Raw genomic sequence first — 19,523 nt, 5'->3', positions numbered from 1 at the left:
ACATAATTGTAGGGTATCAAATCAACAAGATGGCTATGTCTTACCAAAAAATCTATAAAAGTGTGGGGTCTCATGAAATGGATAATTGTAGGGTATCAAATCAACAAGATGGCTATGTCTTACCAAAAAATCTGTAAAAGTGTGGGGTCTCATGAAATGGATAAGACAACTATATCTTGTAAGAATCTATAAAGGTGTGGGGACTAATGGCGACATAGTTTGAAAATGCGTACACATGTAGACATAGAATAAGCTGCGCTGTTCAGAGCTTCGAGACAATGGCGATATGAGCCAGTAGAACACAGTGTGGTAGGTAAATTTGAGGCGACGGGAGCTTCTCCTTCAACGACCCCCAGCGGCCTCACATGAACATGCATATTAAAGGACATCTCAATTCATCTCTATCTCCCATGTATCTTTCGACCAGAGAGATCCGTCAGAGACAGAGGTTAACTAATATGACCTCTCGGGACCCATCGGTATATGCCACCTCAGGTACAAGCTATTCTTTTCGTCCCTTATGTATATATCTTTTTGTATATATATATATGCCACCTCACTGCTCAGGTACGAGATCATCTTTTTGTCCCTTATATATATATATAGACATCTAGTCCCATAAGGAACATGTCTACGGTTAAATAGTAAGGCATTTCCGTTGCGACGTGTCATCATCCTCTGAATATGCCTCAGCTGCCTGTTAATGCAATATTCACCAGCTGGCTAATGCAATATTCACCACCTCGCCGGCCGATGGCTTCTTTTGATCAATACATGGAGTTGGAGGTTGGGCGGGAGAGATCGGTGGTGCTTTCACGCTGGCTGGAGCTGTTGGGTAACTAATGCAGCTTTAGTGCGGCAGTCGCGTACTGTTGTGTTGCTGCAGGTCGGTGCATTCGCGTCGCGTGGGCTGGCTCAAAAAGTTGAGATGCCTTTTATTTAATTGAGAATATATGTAGATATTGCATTGCATAGAACAAGAAATTAAAAAACGCTTGAAAACTCGCTGGGGTAAAGGTGTGCGCCGCGGCCGTCCACTCAGACTGTCCGCCGACACCAAAATCTGGCCTTTAAGCTTGCATTTTTAATCTCATCCACTTTAGAGGTCAGGACTTCACTATTTTCATTTATGACCCCCAAAAAAAAAACATCCTTCTCAAGCATCCTTTCTCATCAGCACTTTTCTGGCAATTACATGTGGGAGGGATACTAGCCTTAGAGGTGGGTCGCACTAGCGTGCATTGGGGTAGGAGGAGATTTGGGAAGCTAGACTTGCATTTCGGTTGCCTTCTCCTATGTTAGAGCCTTGCGCTGAATTGTATGATCGTAGCCTTCTTTTTGTTTGTCAAACAAGATGGAGGAAAATCACTTTTGCAACCATTTGAAATCCTTTTAACCCTACTAAACTAACCTCAAAGTTGGGTCACACTAGCATGAGTGCGGTTAGGAGGAGAGTTGTGAAGGTCCGCTTGCATCTCGTTCAAACCAACATATGCTTAGGAAAAGGAGGTTCAAAATATTTAATGTCTCCTTGCTCAGCATGTCAAACCCTTGTCCTTCATTAGATGATCACGGCCTTCTTTGTCAAACAAGATGCAGGATGTTCGATTGTAAGCAATCAGAAGATTTAACCCCACCAAAATCGACCTTAGCACCCCCTTTTGAAGGGATGCTTGCAGGGTTTGGAGGTTTATACAATAACCTTGCTCACCCCCACCACTCGCAGTCCAACAACATACTTGCAAGGTGAGTGAAGTCTGTTTTTCCCTAGTTGTGCCGAGCGCGACCCTGCCCTTAGCACCCTGTTTTGAAGATGTACTTGCATGAGTTGGTGGGTTTAATGGTAGCCCTCCTCAGCCCCACTCCACATAGTTGCAGGGTGAGTGGGGTGAGCTTTCCCCTACTAGTGCACTGTGCCAGGCACAACTAGGCCCTTATGGTGCCAAGGGTCAAATAGGGCCCCCATATAAAGTATCCTCCGTAGAGTTTTTTAAAAAGTCTAAAACACGATCTTTTAAATTCAATCGTAAAATCCAAATTTGGTCATTGTTTTACGTGATGAAATTAACAGCATCTGTCCCACATAATACAACAAAAAGCAATCGGCAGTCGTGGAAGGAGGTAATAAAGCCGGCGAACCCAAAGAAAGGATCCAACGTGATTGGGATTCTCGAAAATCATAAAATGCTTTGCAAAGTGGACTCTCTGTAGTGCGATCGACTGCCAGTCGCATCCTACATCAGGCAATTTGACATTCGATATTGCAAAATGCATAGCACGGTTGATGCCGCACCTTTGAAAATCAAGAGGGAACTTGGGACTCGGGAGAGAGAGAGATAGACAGACAGATAGAGTAGTGGAACTTGGAAACTTGGAGGTTGGAACTGTTATTTATGTAGATCAGGAGTCAAGGACTCTGCTCGTCATGGCATTGAATGGATGACAAGGACCAAAGGGGCTGTGGCTGAAAAGGCAAGGTTTGTCTTATTGCAGAGTCTCGAATCTTGCAGCCTGCTGTACGGCGTGGACGATAAAAACCTTGTGGTTCATTTTGGCTTTTGTCCAGCGTGCTGGTGGGGAAACGGTGGGAGCCGGTTCTGGGGGCGCCTGCATACAGTACTGTTTTAAATTAAAATTTAAAAATAATAATTCGTTAAATTAGGGCTTGGTGTGTTGGTAACACCATCGGCATGCGTGCATGGAGATCCAAAGCTCAATTCCTGGAGCTAAGAAACAGTTCGCAGATTTTGAATTTGGATTTCATTTCACAGATTTCGAATTTGGGGTTCCGTTCGCAGATTTTGAATTTGGGTTTCATTTCACAGATTTCGAATTTGGGTTTTATTATTTCACTTTTTTAAAAAGATAATTTCAAATTTTTTTCTATCTCATTACTCTACGTTGATGATCATCCCTGAACAATTTTGTCTAATTTTATCGAAGATTACTTTCGGTTTTATTTTCTTGGTTTCTCCTCAGAATTACCTGATTCCCTTGCGTTTTTTTTTCTTAGGCATGTCAATTGTCAACGCCGATTGCATCATGCAAGCTCCTGACACTACTCTCACTGGAAAGGTATGCTCTAACAGCTATTAGAAAGTGATCTTCACTGTGGGAATCTCATGCGGTTTAATTGTTGTTGACTCAATCAGTCACTCTAAGTGCTCGTAACAGCTCTGATAATCTGTGAGTGGAAAGTGATCTGCATTGTGGGAAGCTCATGCTCTTTAATTGTTGACTCAATGAATCATTGGGAGTGCTCATAACCTTTGTTTAAGAAATTTGCAAATCTATTCTTGTTCTGCATCCTTGTTGAGGATGCAGGCAAGATGGGCTTTGCAAGGATGCAAAACAAACTTAAAGGAGACCATTCATTACCTGAGTTTCCATCTTCACTTTCTCAAGATAGTGTTGATGTGGAAAAGAAGATTTAAATCAATTCTGATTAGTAGCTCTATTCTCAAATTTCTGTTTGCAACTATTCATTGATGAATTCTTGTCATACACAATTAGGAAACTAGGAGGAGGGACAAGCCTACCAAAGCTTAGGGTTGTTGGTGCTGATGGAGGTGGAGAGCAGATTCTACATGACTCATCAAACATCTTGGCTTTTGCTGATTGTGCCATCCCTACCGAAGATGGGCACGTTGCCATTTGCTCTACCACAAGGAGTACACACACTACCGAGTCGAAGTAAGTAGTGTGGTTGGTTTGATTATGGTGGTGTTTGTTCAATATGCCTAATCATCCTTACAAGCAAGGCTAGGTTCTGACAGGAGGCTTTCTTCTCGAGAAAATAGCTTGTTTTCTGATGTTACCACTGATACAAGGAAGATGCAAAAGCTTTCTGGTTGCCACAAGCCTAAATGCGAAGGGAAGATCTCTGCGCATGATTGTGGTATTATATTCCAGTGCTTCTCAGTAGGTTGGAAAACATTTCGTGTTTGAGTTGCACTATATGCTAATGGTGATGCCTAGAGGTAATTGATTGTGAGATCGAGGAGACAGGTAAATGCGGCTCTTGCAGATGGATGACCCTAATATCTGTGGAGAGGCATTCAGTGCTGGCAGACTTGGCATTTGCAGCAGTGGTTGGTTCGACTGTTTTTCCCACTCGGCTTGTTTAATCTCCCCCCTCTCGACTTTTTAACCCATTCGGTTTGCTTAACCTCTCCCCTTGTTGTTAAGAGACCTTTGTTGATAAGATTCCTTGTGAGAACAGAGTGCATAAAATCAGATTGTGTTCAGGAACGGTGCAAAGTTGCCAAAATTTAAGGCATCCCTTGCGAGATGGCAGAAAATGTATCTCTCTTGTCAAGTGAAACCGCTGCTAGTTAAGCAAGTGTTTGCTAGCTCCTGGGCACACAGTTCTCTCTTACTTTGAAATGGACCAGTATGTTGTGCATGGTAACATTTGTTGGAAAATGTCGCAATAATTACTGTGCCTTTCGCTCAATAGGCATACTCTTTGCATGTTTTACATCATGCCTTTTCAGAAGTTTGGTTGAGTGATCTGGATAACTTTTTTCTATGCCAACAACGTACAATCCCAAATTTAACAATTGATCAAACTCAGCCAATTCGATCTTTTGTGCTTTTTGAGCACAATTTGGAGTTGAGAGACATCTTAACGCAAGCTAGGTGACTATGCACACACCTTACAAGGGTTGGGTTGATATAATTGCCAATAACTAAGTTGAACGATAGTGTCATTTGTCTCCATGAATTATGACCATTTGTATCTTTTCTTTTTTTTTTCTTTTTTCCTTTTTCGTAATGTGCATCATATAAAGATCAAAGTAAGTAAAGCTTGCAACATCAGATGATGTGTTGAGGCTCAAGTTTTATGTTCCATCTTCCTATGAAAACGCCTAAAAAACCAATTTTTAGTTTCACAGGACTCAAGATCATAAGCACCTCCTACTTAAAGTCTCCCAAGCTTACAATCAGGTTTTATGGTAGAGCGAGTTTTAAAATTACATCATTTCTACAAGACCATATGAATCTCAAGGTAGCATCCAAAACATAAGGTAGAAAGGCACAATGTGCTATTGTTCAATCTAGCCTAATCACAAAAAAAGCACAGTAGTGATATTGACAGAGTTGCATAAGTTTGCTTCTTTGAGCCATCTCTTGATGGTCCTCCACATAGAAGTGATATGGATGGAGCTCCAAAAGAGATGTACTTCCCATTCTTGAGCATGACCACAGAAATGGTAGAGTGGAGAAATTCGACTCACTTTTGGAGAGTCTAGTCCTTATGGGTAGTTTCTTTAACATAATTCGCCACCTTAGGACATTGTCTTTGAAGACAAGTGTTGTCTTCCATAGCCTCTTGATCCTTTTCTTCCAAGTGGGTAGCCTTGCCATGGAAAGTCTTTCTTCCATTTGGTGTGAATGCTCATCTCACGAGAGCATGGGAGATTGCTTTGTAGTCATGTTGTGACCTGCAATGCTAGTGTTGTTTGCTAGAGGAACTAGCAAGATCCTTCAAAGACAGTCATCTCTCTTCATAGTGGAGGTAGGCCAATCTTCTTTTTCTCTCAAAGAGGATTGCCAAGAGGGTTTTTCCCTCCTCTTGGTTCAATCCCAACTACCATTATCATGCCTTGCTATAGCCATCACGACCTCTAAGAATCCCATATATAGAACGAAGTAGAAATCCCCTTTCTCAATAACTTCGTGGCTAGCTTCATAAAGCGTTGAGCTAGGGCAAACTCCATTTCAAAAGCATCAAGAGACAACCAAATGATGTGACATAGGGATGAGTCCCCTCCCCTTGGACCTTTGGTATGCCATGTGGCATTCTCGGGGGGTGCACCTTAAAAAAATAATCTATATAACATGTGTTTAAAGGATATTAAAAAATACAATTTCTTTATATGCTATAAGACTATAAAATGATCCCTTTTACTTGACTAAACTTATAGGTTTTTAAATTTATAATTAGAAAAATCATTTTATAAATATAATCCTATAATTTTTTCTAAATAAAATATCATTTCATTTGAACTCATGTGGTATCTTATATGTTTTATAAGGTGGACTTCTTAGAGTGGCATTGTCTATGACTTTTTCACATTAGGACAAAAAACGCTTCAAAAAATATGTTTTTGTTGATCACGAGATGAAGAAAAGCGTCAAAGAGAGTTTGCTATGTGTGAAAAAATATGCTATTCTTGTTTCCTCCTTTTTGAAGACAATACAGTCCACTTCGTGGTTCTCTCATTTTTTTTAGCCAAAATCTCCAAAGTCTGACATGTTTTGGTAGTCCCAAAGTTCTTATTTACTTATAACATCTGACAAACAACATGATAAAGATGCTATGAAGTTAATAGTGACTTTTTTAAAAATTGAGAGCTTTTTCATATCCAATATATTTTCATTAGTATTTTTAATATTCCTTTTTAGTTCATTTGCCTTTCTCGATGAGCTTCTTTTGGTGCGCAAATCAGATGTTGGATGCGTGTGTAGGGAGCACCGGAAGGTCCCTAAGACCAAATAACTCTACGAAAACTCATAAAAGCAAGAAGAGAGTTTGCACGACATGAAGCAAAAAAACGAATTAGGTACAATCTCCCCCCATGCCTGTGTGAGTGTTTCACAAGGCATGTACTTATAGATTTATTCATCTTAAATCTAAAAAATAGCCCAATTTTACAATCAACATGTTTTGGCTTTTGTGTTTGCTTTTGTCCAAATAAAGAATAAAGCGGTTGGGTAGCCCAAAAGTTGAGCTGTATCCAAGTACAATGTCAAGTAATTAAATATTTAAACCAAGCATCCATGTGCGTACAAACAATACAAGATATAGGCCTTATATCGACGTTAAAAGTGACGAAAATATTCATAAATAAATTTTTTCCCCGTCGTCGTAAAAAACGTTGTTACTGGCGACGCCATAGAACAGTCGGTATTAGCGTCATTATCAGCGTCGCTATTTGCGTTGGTATTTGTGACGCTAATATTGACGCAAATAGCGACGCTGATAACGATGCTTTGCGATGCATTTTGTGACGCTAATAGCGACGCGTGCAATAAATTTGTGATGCTAATAGCGACGGTAATAGGAATTTTTTTAAAAATTACAGTAATGTGCACAATGCTCGTGTAAATAAAGGCAAAGTGTACTTAAATAATAAATACATGATTGTGTAATGAAAGCGACCGGTACAATCATGGCAATATACTACTACTACATAGAAAATGTATACATAGATCACGTGACTAAAAAAGAAGAGTATGTGAGCTCCAAGGATCCAAGGGTGAGCTATAGATTCTCGCCATCCAAAACCTCGTTCCGTTGCAAAGGAGCATCGAATGGACTCTGTAAAAAAAACAACAACTACACATTAGTCCACCATACAATAATGCATTTTAATTAAACTTAGTAACTACGGATAAGAAATATGAGTGACTTGCAGGACCACCGTGTCTATACAATCGGTCGATCAATGTAGTAAGACCGTGCGTCTCTGCACATCGAGTCTCAAGGCTGGTGGGATCGTGGTTTGTAATGTAGTGCTACAAAGAAAATAAAATACATATGTTAGAAATACGATTGTCAGTACAAAGGATTTTGTAAAAAAATAAGTGAGCAAAATAAAAGAAAAACTTACAAAGTCCTCCAAATATGTCTTGTGGCTGCCACTCTTAAGATGATGGATCACTCTGGCCTCTAGTCGTGTCCTCGTCGCCTTGTGTTGCTGTCTCCAACATCTTGAACAATCTGTAGCCTCCTTGAGTCGGCACCAGCCATCTGCATCTAGCCACTAGGGCTTTGAAGCCCCACTCTTGAGTGCCTTGTGTGCATCCGATCCTCTGTGTAACATGTATGCATACATACACTCCATCATCCAACCCGTAGAAAATCTATCTGATGTGGTTGGTATAGAAAACTCCTCATGCAAGGATGCTACTATGTAGTCCTTGCTCCTCTCCGATATGTTCTTCCAATGATCCAAGACGTTGTGCCAAAAAACTTGTTGTCACAACTCTCTCATGCAAGCCATCACCCTTCTCCTTAAGAGTGCACTCCTCCTTGGGATGAGATGTAACCTCCCTGGATAGAAATTTTGCCAGTCACACCCAATGTTTTTGTATATGGTATTCAATTAGCTTGCGAATACAATGCATGATTGATATACACTTTTCTTACCATTTGCTCAACATCTGAGATCACCTAATCAATGATCTCAGATTGAAACTCGCCAAAGCGTCGTACGTGTTCTGTAGACAACTAACATTTTCGTCTAATTGCTAGCTTACATTGAAAGCAAGGACATGGGACACGTTGATTACGATACGCCTCGCGATCTTGAGCATCACAACCTTCATCATTTTCCATTTGGTCTACGTTACTTTTTTTCTTTCTTAAATTGTTTGAGAAGGGATTTCTTCTCTTGTACCTCAGCAAAATTAACGTGTGTAAAGTCCCCACCCATCCAAAAATTAACGTATGTGGGAGTGTTTCCCATCTCGTGGTATTGCATTGGATCTCAATGGACCTCGCCACCACTCTCATTGTTTTTTATCCATTCATTCTCTTCTCTCATTCCATCTCTCTCTCTCTCTCTCTTTTTCTTTCTTTATTATGTTGTATGTTTATTCCCTCTCTCTCATTCCTTTTTCCTTTTTCTCTTCCTCTCCCTCTCTCATTTCCTTTAAAAAAATATATCTCTCTCTTTACTATCACTTTCCTTTAATAAAAAATATATATCTCTCTACTGCTACCACTACCACTACCACTACTACTACTACGACCATGACCATGACCACCACAACAACAAACCACTACCACTACCACTACCACTACCACGACCATGATCACGACTACCACAACAACAAATCACTACCACTACCACTACCACTATAATAAACAAGAAAAGAAGAAGAAGAAGAAAAAAAAAAACAACAACAATAACAACAATAACAACAACAACAACTACTACTACTACAAACAAGAAAAGAAGAAAAAACTACTACTACTACTACTACTACTACTACTACTATAACAACAACAACAACAAACAAGAAAACTAAACAACAATAAACAAGAAAAGAAAAAAAAACTACTACTACTACAATAACAACAAATAAGAAAACTACTATTACTACTACTACAATCATGACTACAACCATGACTAGGACTACCACAACAATAACAAACAAAAAAAGAAGAAATTAAACAACAGCTACTACTACTATCACTACCACTACCACTACCACTACCAGTACCACTACTATGACTACCACAACAACAACAAACAAGAAAAAAAGGAAAAGAAAAAATAAAACAACAAAAATAATAATAACAACATCTCCCTCCCTCTCTCTCTCCCTCTCTTCCTCCCTCTCCCTCTCTTTCTCTCTTTGCGACGCAAATATAGACGCAAATATTTTGCGTTGGAAAGTGCCGTCACTATGCCTCCGTATCCTTATAGTAAAAATAAAAAATATTTATCAAGCACTTCAACAAATAAGTGTGCCTAAATAAATATTAGTGCTACACCTTTAATGATAAGATGTGTGTCCATTGAAAATGATAATTTTTTCTAGGTAATTTGAATACACGCAATCACCTAGTGCTTTCCAATGCCACTACTACCTGCTCTACACATCAACTGAAGCATTCACAATTTTTAGAAAATAATAAAATTAAGTCAACAAAGTGAATACCTAGCAGTCTTTAGCTACAAAATAAATAAATAGATTGGAACTCTGTCCTAACCTTAATTTAATACGAATGCACTCTAAACTCATAAACGTCCATTAATTTAAATATGTATTTTGCATATCACTTGCCATGGAATCACCCACATGCACATTAAATTAACATGACGTCCGAAAAGGATAGGTGTCCACGTCAAATTCTCGCACAAGGAATCCACGTTGTGTACGAGCTTTGACAAATAAATATAGTTTTACGGAATCCATCGTGGTGTCACGAAATCCACCATGGAATATGCCTCCTAGCATCAATGATACATCCCTTCGAGTGATGCTTTATATCCTCTCATTTTTTTCTTTTCACCTTGTGAGAGCCCTTGCAACAGGGCAACATGGTAATTGAATAGTTTATGTAAAAGGTTTTGGACTTCCAATTTCCGTCCGCTCCTTGACTATAGATGGTGCAGGAGTTTACTAAATGAGAAGGGTACCTTTTTTGGATGTTATACTTAGATTGAATTCACAGAGAAAGAAGCTCACTGAGAAAGGTGAATGAGCAAAGAAAGATGATGCCAAGAGATGAAGACGTTTTTTTTTCTCAGAGAAATAGAGAAGGAAGATGATGAATTTTATACTTAATAAGCTTAATAAGCTTAAAATAGCTTAAGCTCTTCATGATTGAATAGCTGCTATGGAGAAGATGTAAGATTGAAATTATTTAAGCTTTAGTAAAGCTTAGCTTTAAGCTTTTGAATAAAAAGCTTAACAAATCGTCAAGTCAATGTGTAGGACGAGAGGACGTCATTGTCAGATTTGGCACCGTTTAGTACATCCTTCTACCGTAGATGCACACCGAGCTCTTCTCGAACCACTCACGAAAATTTCAACAAGCCTCTATTTCTACATGCACTTTGACAGAGTTGATTTTGAGCAAGCAAATTGTCATACGCAGTCTACACGGAAGAAGTATTCACTTAGAAGAAGACCGTCATTAATTACCATAACCGTGAAAAAAAGCAAGTTTGTGGTAGTCTTATTCACATGTGACTAAAGAACGAGCAACGAATCCTCAATCAAATTTAGGTTACACTTTTCAATTTTACGCAACTTTTGTTTAATGTTCTACACTAGCATGTCATTATTTACATTGAGATCTTAGTTAATAAATTGAATAAAATTTTATTTATTTTAAAAGTTGGTCTATATATATATATATATATGTTTTTATATATATATATATATATAATTATTAACACCTTATGCCTACTTGTTACTAAGCCATAATATTATACTAAGTTCGAGAATCTATATTCTATTTTTTTAAACAATTGTCTGAAATTTACCAATTTTTGTTAAGTATTTAATAGAATAATAGATTTCTATATATTTATATTAAAGTTCTATTATTCTTGACATGTAATTAGATTTTGTTTTAGCGCCATAGTTAGTAGTCAAATATATTTAAAAATATGCTCATAAATTACCATCAAATAAATCAGTTAGATTAAATGTTACAATTGATATTTTAAACATTCTACATAAATTGGTTGAGAAAATTATTTAGATATATATTCTTAAATATATTTTATTCTTATGTAATTGCGTAGTAAACCCTTACTTAGGTATTCTTACATTTTCTTTTAGTATTAATTCTACTATAAGAACATTGGTTGAAGATTTTTATTGGTCACAAATGGAATTTGATGTTTCTAACATTATTTCTGAGTGTTTAATTTGTCAAAGAGTTAAGCGACACTATGGTAAGCAATATGGTTTGTTAATGCATTTACCAATTCTTGAACGTCCATGGGAACATATTTCAATGGATTTTATAATTGGTTTTCCTAACACACAAGCTAATCATGATATGATTTGGACTATAGTAGATTGATTTAGCAAACAAGCATATTTCCTTCCATCCAATAAAAGATTAACTGCATCTCAAGTTGCATAATTATTTTTGAAGACTGTTTTCACTAACCATGGTTTGCAAAAAGTTATTATTTTTTATCGTGGTTCTAGATTCTGTAACAAATTTTGGACTACTTTGTTTGCTAATTTAGGTACTTAGATTGATTTCTCATCTACATTTCATCCTGAAACCAATGGACAAATAGAAGCTATTAACATTACAATTCTAGATCTCTTACGTGCATACACAATTTCAATATCATAAACATGGGATACACACTTGTATCTACTTTAATTTGCATATAATAATACACCACATACATCTACACATAAAGCACATTTTGAAATCATTTATGGACATAGATTGCCTACACATGTTGCATCATTGTCGAACAAAGTTAAAGTTGCTGATGATATTGCTAATATGCATGCTACTACTTTCACTGAAGCCAACGACATGATTGCGAAAGCCTTGTAATCGTACACTAGATAAGCTAACAAAAAAGGAAAATCCATGAGTTTCAATGTTGATGATTATGTTTGGTTATGCATTGTAAAGAGAAGATTACAAAGTGTTGAGAAATACCCTGTTGTTAAACTAACACCTAGATTTTATGGACCTTTTAAAATAATTCACAAGATCAATGATAATGCATTTAAATTAGAACTACCCCAACACTAGAAAATCCATAATACTTTTTATATCAGTTTGTTATGACCTTTTAGAGGCCAATTACATGTCCACCTTATAAAACCCTCCTTTGTTAGAAGAAGAAACTCAAATCCTTGAACCTGAAACTATTCTAGATACTGACTTTATGACCACTAAAACTGGCCATAGATATTCTAGATATTTGGTTAAGTTTAAAATTCATCTTGTTGAAGAGGCCCAATGGATGCACGCTCGCGATCTAAGTGCTTACCTCTCATTGCTCGCTCCACATTAAGCTAATAGCAATTGAGGACAATTGCTATCCCACCTCGGGGATATGATGCCAAGAGGCATATTCCATGTGGATTCCATGAGACCACGGTGGATTCAGTGAGGTTTTTATTCCACAATGGATTCCGTGAGATTTTTCGACAGATTTAGTAAAACTATATTTATTTGTCGGGGCTCATACACAAGGTGGATTCCTTGTGCGAGAAGTTGACAGGAACGCTTGTCCTTTTCGGGTGTCAGATTAATTTAATGTGCACGTGGGTGATTCCACAGCGGGTAATTCCACAAAATACATATTAAATTAATGCATGTTTATGAGTTTAGAGTACACTCATATTAAATTAAGGTTAGGACAGAGTTCCAACCTATTTATTTATTTTGTAACTGAAGACTACTAGGTGTTCACTTTTTTTGATTTAATTTTATTATTTTTTAACAATTGTGAATGCTTTAGTTAATGTATAGAGCAGGCAGCAGTGGCATTGGGAAGCACTAGGCAATAATGCGTATTCATATTACCTAGAAGAAATTATCAATTTTGATGGGCTCGCCTCTTATTATTAAAGGCGTACTATTTATTTATGTGTGCTTATTTATTAAAGCGCTTAACAAACATTTATTATTTTGTATGCGCATAGGTGCTTGATTTAAATATTTCATTATTGGACTTTTTTTTTGGGGACAGCCCAACATTTTGGATGCCCAAACACTTTATTCTTTATTTGGGCAAAAGTAAACACAAAAGCCAAAACATGCTAATTGTAAATTAGGCTATTTTTGAGCTTGGAGATGAATAAATTTATAAATCCCTTGTGAAGCGCTTACACAAGGCATGGGGGAAGATTGTACCCAATTTGTCTTTTTGTCTCATGTTGTGCAAACTCTCTTCTTGCTTTTATGAAGTTAATGTAGAGTTCTTTGTTCTTGGGACCTTTCGGTGTTCACTACGCGTGCGTAGAGCATCCGATTTGCACACCAATCATTGCTTTCAAAATTTACGCATGAAGGGTGGTTTGTCACAATGCAATATGTTTACATGGCCAAGATATGCACTTACCTCCAAATGAATGTATTTCCTAGCAGACACATTGTAAGTCTTGAGTTGATAATATATGTGATATTTTTTTCATTTAAGCAAGTACTAATATCATTGAATTCTTGGTTGTAGATATATTTTCATCAACAAGTACTGAATGGCAACTTATCAAGAGCTTAAGTGGAACCTTCCATGAGATTCATAAGGTGTTGGCAAACATTATATATGCTGATGAGATTGTGGGTTCTTTTAGTGAGAGAAGGATTTTTTAATATTATGCACAATATGTGGTTTCCTCTAGAGAAGGTATATATGGATATATCGAGGATTTTCCATTGCTAAGTCTTTCATCTCTAAATTGGGAGATTCATAATAAGGCAATGATGCATAGTTTTAAATTCAAAATATGTCAAGATATTCAAAAGTCCATGACAGCTGCAAGGATCTTAAGAAGAATATACCTGTCATGGTTTATATCCTTGTATATCTTTGTGGTCTGCTTCAAAATAGCAAATTTACAAAGGACAAAGGTATCTTGGCTAAGTAGAAATTTTGCAAAAGAGAAACTAAAAAACATTTTAATAAGGCTTTGGAAACCTAGAGAGTATGACCATAAGGGCGATACCATGAGGTTTATTGTATGCCCCCAATCCTTGTCTTTGTGTTATAACATCGCACAACAAACTTTTCCTTTGGGCTTCAATTATAGGAGATACAAACTTAAACCAGACATTTGAATTTCCTTGGATTCTGATACAAATTACATGCCTTTCAAACTTAAGGTGCAAGTTATAGAACATGAAGAAGAAAAGGAGGTAAATTTTACTTCTAATTAGTGTCTAAAGATGTAAAGGAGGTAAATGTCATGTCTAATTAGAGTCACATCTAATTAGAGTCTTAAGATGTAAGTACATCCTCCCTGGATATAAGTTCACAGTCAATGGTAAAACAATTGGGAAAAGAGTTGAACACTCTTTCTTTTTTATGAGTTGCTTGCCTCCCACAATTATAAGTTTTGAGCCATAAATATGAAAATATTTATTATATTTAAATAGGATAAAAGCCTTTTCATTGAATCGAGAGTTATAAAATTAAAGTGAATATACAAGGATGCAAAATAACAATGGAGGTTGCTTCTAGTTTCTGTTTGCATCTATTTATTTTCTTTTGGCTTTATAACTTCTTCGTCTCTTTCTGCAAAGATCTCTAGTATCCTTACAGTGGCTTTTTTCTTTGGTTGGGAAGAATTTGACTTTGATAGGAGCCCTATTCTCTTTAGGCTGAAGAGGAGATGGATGAGACTCTGTAGGAGAAAGTATTAGCATTCTTTTCTTTTAGGAGTTCACCGTGCTAGTCTTTTCAGATGACTTACCCTTGCCCTTACTCTTAGTTGAAGATTTTTGTGGAGGGGAGTCGTGTCACGATTGTGGGAGAGAAGGAAGGAATCTCACTTGTAGCTTTCTTGCTTGCACAATGGGGGAATACACACACAGGTGGAGGTTGAAAACTATTATCCTCTTCTTAGTTGTGTAAGCCAAAAGAACTCAAGTACAAGAGAAATAGAAGAATCCTATATGTGGGTCTCAAACCAAACTCAACTAACTAAGGTGGCATACTAACTGAGCCACGAACTAGAGTAGATAAGGATAGCTGTCATCTAGCTATTATTCATGGGCGGTGTACCAACCGCATCTGCAGCTAACAAGTCGGTGACATAAATGCACAACGGTCACCCTGGCATATCACGAGTGGAGCTCGATATCTCAACACTCCCCCTCGAGCTCAATCCCAATTCCTGCACACCAACAAGCAGGTCTCTGAACTTGCGCAGCTTCTCTGCACCCAATGCCTTCGTGAATATGTCAGCTACCTGATCCTCTAGGCTGACATAAACTAGATCAATAAGACCTAGTAAAACCCTCTCCCGTACATAGTGATAATGCACCTCAATGTGCTTTGTTCTAGCATGATAGATTGGGTTATTTGCCAAGTGTATACTGCTCATGTTGTCACAATAAATGACATTTGGCCCATCTGTAGGCTGATGCATATCATAAAGTAGCTTATGCAACCAAGCTACCTCACATGCAGCCATTGCTGCACCCCTGTACTCAGCCTCTGTGCTTGACAAGGCAACTGTAGGCTGTTTCTTACTGCTCCAAGTGACTGCAACACTCCCAAAAGAGAACACATATCCACTGGTAGATCGTCTATAAGAAATACTACCAGCCCAATCAGTATCGGTGTATCCATGCAACTGTATTTGAACCCCAGTCTCATAAAATAGTCCATACTGCAATGTGGACTTCACATACCTGAGTATGCATCTAGCCGAATCCAAATGCGGTTTCCTTGGAGCTTGCATAAACTGACTTACCAATCCAATAGCATAGCTCAAATTTGGCCTGGTAATAGTCATATAAATCAAACTTTCTACTATGCGTCTGTACATAGTAGGAAGTTTGATTTATGCATCTGTACATAGTAGGCTGTTTCTTGCTGCTCCAAGTGATTGCAACACTCCCAAAAGAGAACACATATCCACTGGTAGATCGTCTATAAGAAATATTACCAGCCCAATCAGCATCAATGTATCCATGCAACTGTATCTGAACACCAGTCTCATAAAATAGTCCATACTGCAATGTGGACTTCACATACTTGAGTATGCGTCTAATCGAATCCAAATGCAGTTTCCTTGGAGCTTACATAAACTGACTTACCAATCCAACAGCATAGCTCAAATCTGGCTTGGTAATAGTCATATAAATCAAACTTCCTACTATGTGTTTGTACATAGTAGGATCTTCCAGAAGCTCACCTGCATCTGCGCTCAGCTTCACATTCTGCTCCAAAGGAACTAAAATAAGCTTACAGCATGTCATCTCATATTTGGACAACATGTCCAATCCATACTGCCTCTGCAAGAGCCATATCCCACTTGGTGATCTAATCACCTCAATGACCAAGAAATAACACAGCTCTCCCAAATCCTTCATCTCAAATTTCTGCTTCAATAGCATTTTCACATGAAGGATAACTTCATCACTGTCACATGTCATAATTAAATCATCAACATAAATCACAAGTAGTATAATACATTTCTCTATTTTTCTCACATAAAGTGAGAAATCTGCCTTGAAAATCTGAAAGCCAATAGTGACAAGATACTGTCCTATCTTGTCAGACCATGCTCTAGGTGCTTGCTTCAAGCCATACAAGGCTTTCTTCAACCTGCAAACAAACTTAGGATGAACATCATGCACATAACCTGGTGGGTGCTCCATATAGACCTCTTCTTGCAAATCTCCATGCAAGAAGGCATTCTTTACATCCATCTGATATAAAGACCATCCCTTTGATGCAGCCATATCAATGACTGCTCTTACGATTGCCATCCTTGCAACGGGACTGAATATTTCTTCATAATCAATGCCATATGTTTGTGCATACCCCTTGACTACTAATCTTGCCTTATATCTATTCATAGAACCATCTGCATTGTGCTTCACCTTATAAACCCACTTACAACCAATTGCATTCTTATCTTTAGGCAAAGGTACCAATTCCCATGAAGCATTTTCTTCCAAGGCATCCATTTCTTCATCCATGGCTTTCTCCCATTTTTCTTTTCCCATGGCTTGCTCAAAAGAAGTGGGTTGTGGTTCCTGTGTCACTTTGACCATATAGGCATAGTGAATGGCTGTAAATCCATCATATTTCAGCCTATCCACAGGATACCTAGCTCTGGTAGACCTACGCAAAGTAGGTTCACTCCCAGGTGCTCTCAAAACATCCCTGGTCTTCCTTACTCCAGGTGTAACAATAGAAGGAATATCCAACTCATCATCAATGCTCTGTTCTGAGCCACTGGATTCACCATCCACATAAGAGTGACCTGCATTCACATCAAACATGGGCTGATCTACCTTCTCTTTTCCTTTTCGTGAAACCTGCATACCACTATCTGCATTTTTTTGAGGAGATTCTCCTGATCTCAATTTGCCTGTCCATGGCGAAGAATGTGAACCACTGCTAGAGGATACTCTAGGTCCACTCATATTTTGTGACTGCTACTGTGAATTCTGTGCAGCATTACCATTTTGTGCATCTACATCATCAATCACATTTACTGGTTTATACTAGCTACTCATCTCATAAAAAACAACATCTCTGCTCACTGTAAACTTACAAGTAGACTTATAGTGATAAGATACTGTCCTATCTTGTCATATCAAAAATCTTCAAATGAGAAATATCTGGTTTCCTACGAATATACCTCTCCTCTGGAGTCATCCCATGTATTGCTGTAGTGGGAGTCCTGTTCATTATGTAGACTGCTGTAGTAACTGCTTCAGCCCAGTAAAAATCTGACAAGTCTTTTTCATTGAGCATGGCACAAGATACCTCTCCAATATGCCTATTTTTCATTTCTGCAATTCCATTTTGTTGTGGTGTATGATTGCATGAATATTGCTGCTTTATGCCATGCTCCTGTAGGAACCTTGCAAACTCATTTGAGAGGTACTCTCCCCCTCCATCTGACCTTAGGCATTTTATTTGCAGGCATGTTTCTTTTTCAACCATAGCTTTAAGAGTTTTGAAATGCCCAAATACTTCACTTTTCTTTTTCATAAAATACACCCAAACTTTTTTGCTATAGTCATCAATAAAAGTGACAAAATAATGACAGCCTCCAATAGATGCAGTTTTAGTAGTCCACACATCAGAGTGGATTAATTCCAATGGCTTCTTACTCTCTTGAACATGTCTAGGAAATGGTTTCCTTGCCTGTTTTCCAAATTGACCGGCTTCACATACCTTATGCATTTCTGCAACCTTGAATTTAGGCAATCCTGCAATAATATTTTGGGCTTGCATTGATTTAAGTCGCTGTACATTAACATGACAAATGCATTTATGCCAGATATCAATATCAGCAACTACACCGGTCCCATGTGCAAACATTGTTGCACTCAATTCAGGCATGTCTGCTTCCAACGTAAACATTCTGCCTTTTTTCTTTTCTTTTGCTATCAAGCGACCTTTATTTTCCATATCCTCAACAAAGTATCCATGAGAATTAAATCTAACCTGCAAGCCCTGCTCAACCATTTGACCAACAGAAACCAGGTTATTGGTGATATTCGGGACATGAAATACATCTCACAAGTATTTCTTTTTCCCATCCTGCATAGACAAAGAAATTTTTCCAATTTGCACAATAGGATGTGCAGTATTATCACCAGTCTCCACAAATCCTGGTTTTTTCATTTTCCTTGCATCTTGCATCCATTTTGCATGACCTGTCATGTGGTTTGATGCACCTGAGTCAACATACCACACATCGTTGCTTTCTTTTGCACTTGTCACAGAATTGGTCATGTGCTGCACCATAAACAAATGCTCATTTCTATCATCACCCTATCTACTAGAAGATGCATAATTCCCTTGTTGCAATTTTCCATTCATGATGTCATTCTACTTTTTATAGCAATCTTTAGCCATATGACCCATTTTACCACAGTAGTAGCATTCAACATTGATGTTTGCATTTTGCCCCCTTTGCCATTCACCACGACCTCTTTGGCTCCCCCTGCCTCTAGAGTTACCACGTCCTCCTCCATAGGACTGGTTTTCTTGAGTTTGCTGCATATTCTGATTTCTACCATGGCCTCCAAATTGGCCTCCTCTACCTCTGCCTCTACCTCTTCCAGCATTTGAGTAGAAGACAGCTTCTTTTGAAGTTCCTCCTGAAGAAGATGCACCACCATTTCTCTGCTCCTTAGAAATTAGGAGAGCAATCAACTTCTCAAAATCAGGAAATCTTTCACGGATGGAAATGGATGTTCGAAACTGTGCATAATCCTTTCCTAGACCATTCAAGGTCACAGAAACTAAATCATCATCTTCCACTGGCGACCCAGTGGAAGCAAATGCATCTACAATCTTCTTCACCTTCAT

The 19,523-nt window shown here is 38.0% G+C and overlaps 1 protein-coding gene across 5 annotated transcripts; it reads left to right on the top strand.

The window, feature by feature from the left end:
- The first annotated feature begins 242 nt into the window (after positions 1 to 242).
- LOC148020742 (uncharacterized) lies at positions 243 to 6,566 on the top strand. 5 transcript variants are annotated; one of them, XM_087698555.1, is made up of 6 exons: positions 1,756 to 2,472; positions 2,567 to 2,584; positions 3,014 to 3,075; positions 3,514 to 3,693; positions 3,777 to 3,898; positions 4,009 to 6,457. In XM_087698555.1, exons 1-6 carry the CDS (start codon positions 2,440 to 2,442, stop codon positions 4,125 to 4,127), a joined length of 534 nt encoding a protein of 177 aa, XP_087554681.1. In that variant the 5' UTR covers positions 1,756 to 2,439; the 3' UTR covers positions 4,128 to 6,457. The 5 variants fall into 5 exon arrangements, with proteins under 5 accessions (XP_087554682.1, XP_087554681.1, XP_087554680.1 ...); XM_087698556.1 differs by lacking the exons at positions 1,756 to 2,472; positions 2,567 to 2,584 and adding an exon at positions 243 to 495 and having other exon boundaries at positions 4,009 to 4,667; XM_087698554.1 differs by lacking the exon at positions 4,009 to 6,457 and adding an exon at positions 6,475 to 6,566 and having other exon boundaries at positions 1,756 to 2,616.
- Positions 6,567 to 19,523: the final 12,957 nt, after the last annotated feature.

Source organism: Lygodium microphyllum, chromosome 18, assembly GCF_053477565.2.
Source record: "Lygodium microphyllum isolate KBCC chromosome 18, Lygodium_microphyllum_v1.1.10, whole genome shotgun sequence".
NCBI classification, from domain to species: Eukaryota; Viridiplantae; Streptophyta; class Polypodiopsida; order Schizaeales; family Lygodiaceae; genus Lygodium; species Lygodium microphyllum.
Note: the sequence above shows the minus strand (reverse complement) of the source record. Positions and strands in the feature narration are given on the sequence as shown.